Source organism: Branchiostoma floridae, chromosome 3, assembly GCF_000003815.2.
Source record: "Branchiostoma floridae strain S238N-H82 chromosome 3, Bfl_VNyyK, whole genome shotgun sequence".
Lineage (NCBI taxonomy): Eukaryota > Metazoa > Chordata > Leptocardii > Amphioxiformes > Branchiostomatidae > Branchiostoma > Branchiostoma floridae.
The window spans coordinates 26,471,851-26,479,770 of NC_049981.1; the positions used below are offsets into that span (position 1 = coordinate 26,471,851).

General features: G+C 45.2%; 1 protein-coding gene across 1 annotated transcript in view; it reads left to right on the plus strand.

Moving 5' to 3' along the window:
• The window catches only part of LOC118411606 (cubilin-like), an 87,779-nt gene that overhangs the window by 31,515 nt on the left and 48,344 nt on the right, over positions 1-7,920 (plus strand). The window contains exons 2-3 of the mRNA XM_035814065.1: positions 4,455-4,577; positions 5,646-5,840. Of these exons, the coding sequence (XP_035669958.1) occupies positions 4,502-4,577; positions 5,646-5,840 (271 nt within the window). The 5' untranslated portion in view covers positions 4,455-4,501. The remainder of the gene's footprint in view (positions 1-4,454; positions 4,578-5,645; positions 5,841-7,920) is intronic.

The following is a 7,920-nucleotide window of genomic DNA, read 5'->3' on the forward strand; positions in this document are numbered from 1 at the left end:
GGGCTTCTCATCACCCTTTCCACCAGCTTCCGGAGTGAGATGCCTTGAGAGGCGAGAACTGTAGCCTGTAGTCGGTAGGATCAGCTTTTGTTGAGCGGAATGAACTCCAGTGTCTTCAGAAGATTTGGAGGTTGCTGCGCCCGCTACTTTCAATCTTGTCAAGCCGTCAGATCCATCTCCTCTCGTTTCATTATCCGGCCAATTTAGCCGACGCTCTAAATTTATTAATGTTTCGACAAGAGGGGCCCCACAGTCAGGAGGCAGGCCGCCGAACGTGCCGGTCATGCTGATGAGGCTCCTCCGCTGCTGATGAAAACCTCTGCGCGAGGATCTCGTGTGGAGGTCTATCTGCGCGCATCACCTGGCGGGTGCAGACCTATCTGTTCGGCTCTCCTCACAAGACTTTAATGTCAGAGCTAAGGCGAATCCCTCATTGACTACATGTCTCTCCCGCGGTGTCATCAGAGAAGACAAGTAACTTTGAGCTGTCATCATCCTCCTCTTTTCTTCCGCTCGTTTTTCCCGAACGAACCGAACGGAACACCCTCGCCTGAACCGCGTGAAAGACGTTACCATAACGACCAATCAGGCAGTGTCGTGTTTCTATTTAGAGTAAGGTGGTAGCCGAGTACCGTCTTCAGGACCTCCCTGGCTGGAGCCAGTCATTAGATTTCTGACGCTGTGAATAGGACTGTGGAGAGAGTGCCAGCTCTTTAGTCAGATAGGGAAACCCTGCCGCTAGCAAGGAAAAGTACCTCTGCCATTCCAGGACTGAATGCCGCCACATTACGGACCCCGTGACGAGTAGAAATCACGGAGAAACGTGCACTAGGTAAGCCTTCGCTCTGTTGTATCTAGCGTTTGGTGTGCTGCTGAAACCAAGTCATGTCGATCAGAATTGTGCAGTTATCTTTTTCCCAATGCATTACCACACTGACAACATAAATTGATTCGCGCACTAAGTCAACGGGCCCTTTTACAAGGTGGCTACTCAGATTATGTGTTTTTCCATATGGTCGCCAAAGGCTTTCATGAAAACAGCGAGTCACTCCGTCCATTATAAGCGCGGTTCCTTGACGGAAGCCACATCAGAAAAGAAGGCCCGGATATCCTTTCACAATAAGGCCAAAAGGTTGGTTCACTTTTCCGTTTGGACGAAATGTTTGGCAGACTGCATGCTGTAGTCAATTACTGGTTTCAAAGGTAGAAATACTACATGAAGTTCTGTGTCTTAAATGATAGCTAGAATATCCTTGTTAATTTTTCAAAACTCCAGGTGATAATAAGAAGGCTTCTAAATCTGTCGTTTATGTAGTTTGTCCCGACAATATTGCAGTCCACTGCCATATTTGATGAGTTGTGAGATAACTACTTGAGCTGGACTCGTGTCGTGACGTGCGCAGGGCCATTATGACCAGAAGGTTCTTCTGGAGGGGGTTGAACCTCTTTGTTTTACGACGTTTTGCGATGACGAAACGAACGACCCATCTGTTAGCCGGCCGTCACTGGTCACCTTTACAGCCTCTGTAATACATGGCTTCTTGCGCTGTATCGGTGAGGGCTAAACAGCGAGGCGGAACCGAAGAAATCCCCGTCCGTCTTCTTCTCACCCTGGACTTAACGACACCCAATAGGCACATATGAGGACAATTCGTCTTGTAATACGGCAGGGGGGAGTTATTGCCAGGCTTATATAGCGGCGTGTGGCGGCCACCTTTTGGCTTCTGTGCAGGCAAATGGGCAGTGGCCGCTCTGAGCACGAGGCGGAATTTGTTTTTAACCTTTATCCTATCAGGCTTTTGGTTTGGCATTCCTTTATATTTATGTTTGTTTCTATTTAATTTCAAGAAACAACCATGCCTCATAACTGGCATAGATTATTCTACTAGATGCAGCATAAGATTTAGTCATACGCTATTTTAAAGTATGGGACTGTGTGAGTGAGTGTGTGACCGGGTGAGTGAGAGCGTTTCAAAGAGTGCTGTTACATAACAAGTTTAGAGAGGCGCACTTTCTCACATGCGTATATTTGTACTGATTTCGCCCGACAAAAACTTTGCAATGCTCGAGGCAAAAGAATCAATAAAGAGAGATACACACCTTTTTGTGAGCGGACAATACAATTCGAAGACTGAACATGTACCGTTACGATAATTTCCTGCTGCGCCAGTTTCAATAAGTAAACCCACCTTTAATACGCTTATCTCTAACCAGACTGCTAAATCGCCAGGTAGCCATTTTTCACAGGCACGCCAGCGTTAAGGGTTATTTGTCCCTGTGGGCCTATGAGGAAAGACTTACGAGTACGAATTATCGAAATATTTCCAATGAGTTTTCAGTCAGCAGACCTGACACGGCGCCAAATCTGTTCAATTGACGTGAAACGAATGCTGTCCAACACCATACACCACGTCTACCTCACCATCAACAGAGATATATCGAAATTTCAGCCAGGCGTGAACTGTATTTCTTTTGCGTAGCAGATAGTCCTCACTAGGTGGTACGTGACGTGCACCAGATATGTGCGAGTGCAGGTGGAGCCGCAGTGCCTTGTCTGATCCCACATTGTATTAGTTTCCCGAAGTCAGCCGGACACGCTGCTGCTGTAGATCCGGTACAGGGGGCGTAACCACGCCCACGTGCATGAAAAGGGTGCCAGGAACAGTCGAAAATAGTTCCCTTCAACCACTAACAACGGATAGGATGGTTTTCTCTTGTTCTAACGTATATTCTAAGCCTTCGCTTGAGCTTGACGTGATTAAGTGTAATATCTATAGCTTCTCCCACTGCTCAAATGAACGCTTAGTGTTTGCCGAAATTACTTAAGCCATTTTTATCTGGGCTATTGACGTCGCTTCGATTTCTTCTGATGCCCGGAAAATAACATCTAATGATGGTAACAGTACCTACAAAGGTCAACGTAAGTAAGTCTGTCTCTCTCTCTCTCTTTTATAAAATTGTTACAATTTTGTCACGTAACGACCAGTTTACAAATCATGTAAGGGTTACAGAAAACAGTATGCAATATTCATGTTAAAGCTTTTTGTCTATAGCTAGCAATCTTAATGAGACTTTTTACATTGCTACAAGACGGGCTACTAACGTACTTCAGTGGAGTCTAAATGTACCCGTGCCTTTGAGCGTGCAGTAAAACACAACTACGACCACAAATACGTTAATATTACTGGATAATTCGATAAACGGGAATATGATTTTTGTTTTCGGGTCATTTCTGATCCTCCCAAATAATTTTTATTGCACAGCGCTCGCATCCAAAGTTTATATCTAAGATAAAAATCATTTCAAACTATGATTCATGATCAACAGACCCTGAATGTCCAGTTTAAGTGGTTCATGTATTCCTAGAAGCATGTTTCAATCTCAGCTATGAAATAAACAGAACGTAAGCTTGGTGGATCGATTGGATGTTGTGATTGCATTCAATTAAGCGTGAAGGGCTGAAAGAGAAAAAAATAGAACAAAAATGTAACAATGGGTAGCATGTCCTGTAACTGACCTCCTGGCCATTTTTTAAATCAAACGAAATGGTCCAGATGATCATGTCCCCATATATGATAATTGATTTATCTGGCCTTGCAATAAAAGGTCCTTATCCTAAACCACGCTTATTTGTCTTCATAAAAGAGAAAAAAAAGTGAAAATGAGATTCTTAGGAAACTGGACATAACAAAGGCAATATGTAATTATATGAGAATAAATTTGAATAAACAGGTATATTTTCCATGCTTCAGCGGTGCGTAGCGATATAATCAGGGCATAAGAAAGTTTTATGTTTGTCCACGAGTGGATTGATACCACCAAGGATAACTGCAGCGCCATTAGCATTCATCATCAGTTCTAAGATCGGCACTCAGGCACGTCCGCAGGCGGGGAAAGAGCTAAACTCCCCCGCCTGGTACCATCCTTCAAAGCGCATCAAAGTAGATCTGACAGGGATGTGAGCTCCCATGTCTTCGATCCATAGCTCTGCCGTCGATAGCCCTATGGGAGATCCTCTGTTGTGCGCGTTGTGGCCTGTTGCAGCAGCTAGAAAGCAAAAGAGAGCTGCTGGAGCTGCAGCCAGATGTGAGGCTTTACAAGTTTCTCCGCTGTAATCTTCTGTAGATATTGTTGAAGGCTGTCAGGGGTAGGCTGGGGGAGTTCACTGATTCGTACGGGTAATAGATGGTGTGACGCGTGTAGAGCTCTTCTTATGTATTAATCAGCGCTCGCCCGGCTAGAAACTCGTGGTCTGGTAGGCTACTTTCGCCCAACTACACCGGACGTAGGGAACTATCTCTAGGGACGCTCGAAATATGCAAAGAGACCAGCGGATTTCTTCGGCGATCTAATTGCAAATGCTGTGTGCATTATGAAAAGGCCCCGGTGTGGGGCCCTGGCTCCCGTTATTCTTAATCCCCTTTTATCAGACATTGTGCATACCGTCCGTGCAGGTTGCGCCGGTAGCTTTGTAGCCGGCAGCGGCGGCGGAACGTGCGCCATGGACCGTCGAGGAAGACGGTTGCTCGTCTACCTGGCCATTCTTCTGACCATACCTCTCGCTGCAAGCGATCAAGGTAAGCTTTCACTCTTGTTGTATCACAGACACGAACGCACCTTCGGAGTTAGAGGATAGACAGTAATTATTGACCTTCATCGTGATACACAGCACATCGGGCGTAGTTCATATGTCACCGGGCCATTCGATTGAGTGCAATGTACAGTCTCTGGTAAATAAAGCTGTTAGAATTCACCACGTTGTTGTAAACGTAGTCTACAACAGCCCAACTTCTTGTTTCGGCTCTCCGAGATCCCATGACAAGGTTTGACAGATGTACTCATGGAATACACCAGCAACATTCGGTCAGCACTCTGATTTAATTTATCAATTTCATTGAGGAAAGCCTTCTCCGGCTCTTATAGGATTCTGTGCCTGATTAACTCAGTATGGGCTGGTTATTTCCCCCAGGAAGATTTCTTATGTTTTTAATAATATTTTGCTCCCCCCGTCTTACATACCGGGACTCCCTCGGAGCGATTTGTTTCGGTCGATAACCCGGTCCTCACATCATCGGAACTAGCTGAAAGAATAATTTCTCAGGTCTTGTGGGGAAATTGTTTTCTCGTAGAAGAAACGTTGGAGGTCAGGCTTGGGACCTGTTGCGGAAAGTAATTAACTTAAGTGCACAGTAGAGAATCTTCCGACGAATAATGAAATTGTGTAAGTGCGACCTACTAGATGCCGAGGTTGGAAGTTGCCAGACGCTTCATTTGTTTCAGTCCGTATCACGAGCCTAGCTACAATTTACCGTCTGCCATCCTGCAGATGACATAGTTAGCAACGTCATCTATATTTCCAAGGCCTCAGTGAGCGGATCGAGATGTCGTAAAATAGAGAATTGCTTTTCCTTTTATAGCTGTGATGGAGTGTTGTCAATAAGTTAGAATACCATACCGCCATACTTTATTGACGTATGTTAGAAACTGATATACATACATGTAATCCATACAGATTGAAGAGATATGCGTGGCTTAGGGTTGTTTACATATTCAGGTCCTGCTGACTATTAACGTTATCTTCCAGGCCAGATTTAAGCTATAATGAATACTTATTATCATCATAACTATTTTCAATCGATCTGCAGGTTGTCGGCCAAAGGGGTTTGGGTCGTCCGGTTGTAACAGCAACCGAACCCTAACAGGCGACTGTGGGAGTATCCAGTCAATGGGATTCCCCAACACACCCTACGACAACTCTGCACTATGCGAGTGGAACATACAAGTCCGCTCGGACCAGGTCATCACACTGACATTCACTCAGTTCGATCTGGAGTATTCAGGTAAGTCGTTCACCTTTGCTGATTTGCATACTCGTGACGAGTTAGAGTTATATTTGAATGCTTGTGATGTGATAGAATTATATTGGCGAGGTTGCGCGCCGTCTGGAAGCACGCAGCATTTCATGATGGCTATTGACTGATACCTGACGGTGCATATAATGTCAGCGTCATACTCCAGTCGGGAATTGGCGCGTGATCCCGAGCAGGCTGCTGCTGTATATAGCTGGGACGGAATAACAACCTAACAAGTACATGACTTCTGCGAAAGTATAGGCGCATGAGCGACCTTGTCCCCTGTCGATATTGCATTTTCCCATTGCCTCATTATTATGCTTATTGACGAACAGAAATTAGGACGAGTTGCAGGCATTGAATTTCAATTAGTTTTTTTTAACATTCCCGGAAAATAGGTGGGAATTAATAGGATGTCGAGAACTCATCTCTAGTTCCCTTTGAGCCTTCACCCATCTGTCATGTCGGGTAATCTAGATGATTGCAGTGTAGACAGTTCGCGGTATGCAGGAAGTGGGACAGCGACGGCACATCCTGTGGTCTCCCAGCTGTCACGGAAAGCGTTCTCTCAAGATGGCGTCAGAGTAATGAATAATGTGTGGCTTCACGACGTGTCCCAAAGTAATTAGTCGGACGCGCAAGTGGAGACGATAAGGCTAGCTAATCCCACACCAGGGGGCCTGCACCATCCGCGAAGAAGTCACCGACAGCGCTTTAATTGCTTCCTCCGACGGCAGATTGATCTGGGGTCCAAACCTTCCCTCAAAGAAATCACCCAGCTACTTTACGCTTTGCCATATACTTCAGGCGGCTGTGCGTCTAATGTCTTTCACGCATAAAAAGGGGTCATCCCGCTACAAGCTCTAATTTCGGACCGCTTAATTCATTATTCCCGTGTGCAATTATTTTTCGATATACGCAACCTTCGGGCTATTGGTAAATCACTGTGATTGACGATAGCACACTTGCCCCGGCGAGCATACCTGATTCGATGGTATTTCTCGCTGGCATTTACGTGCCGACAATACCTACTGGTGTCCAGGAACTGTGTCAACATTACTCAAGATTCTCCAATATCCCTGATACCCTCAATGTGTTAGGAAGAAAGAGCAATCCATGATCGATCTCTTTGCATGTATTTAACAGTTCTTTATAACTTGTCATCGACCGTGTGAGCCATCTTTAATGTATTTATTTGAACAGCTTATCTCTTGAAGCAAGGAAGCTAGCACGAAGTAAATGGAATTAGAAAAAGGTAATTCCATATGCAGAACCTTCGCTAGCACAAGAGCTGGGTAATCAATTCTTATCCTATACAAGAGAAATTCAATTTGTGTTCGACGCTATCTTCAAGATGAAAGCGCCTAGAGCAGTTATGCGGCGCGTTGCATGACGGTACTAAGGGCGCCACTTTGAATGTCCGTTATCTTCTCGAGGCTGCGCTCTAAAATGGATTCGGTGTCTGTTATTACAGTATGACTTATTTCTCCTATCTGTTTGCATTGAGTTTCATCAACGTTGGCTGGGTGTGCCAATAGCAGGGGTTAACAATAGCTGTTCCTGTCAAGCACAGCTTGTCATCAGTTTGCATTCTCTGTGACCTCTAGATGACTACGGAGATTTCCCTTCTCGTACAAAAAGATGCCCCACATGTTGTCGTCTGTCTGTCTGCAAAATTCGACCACAGGAAGGATGAACACTATACCATGTCGCCTGTCCGTCGTGCGTGGTCGTGACTGATGTGCTTCTCCATCAGCCGCGATGGCCAGTGCTTGACAAATAGACGCGAAGGTACAGAGAAGGCCTACGGCATCTATTTTCCTCCGACCAAGATAGAAACGCGCTGATACCCTATTTTCTACTAGAAAACTACGCCGAGACCGCAGAGCGACCAAAAATGTGGCGGATTTCTTGAAAACATTTATAGATCGAATCTTCTTAGGTTTTTATATTTTGCCGTGTTTTCCCCCTAGCGATGCCCAGACTGTGTTTTAGAGGGCTAAACAGTGACATCTTTCTTCACCATTATGCACCATATTCTGGATAACGAGTTAAAAAGTTAAGTCAC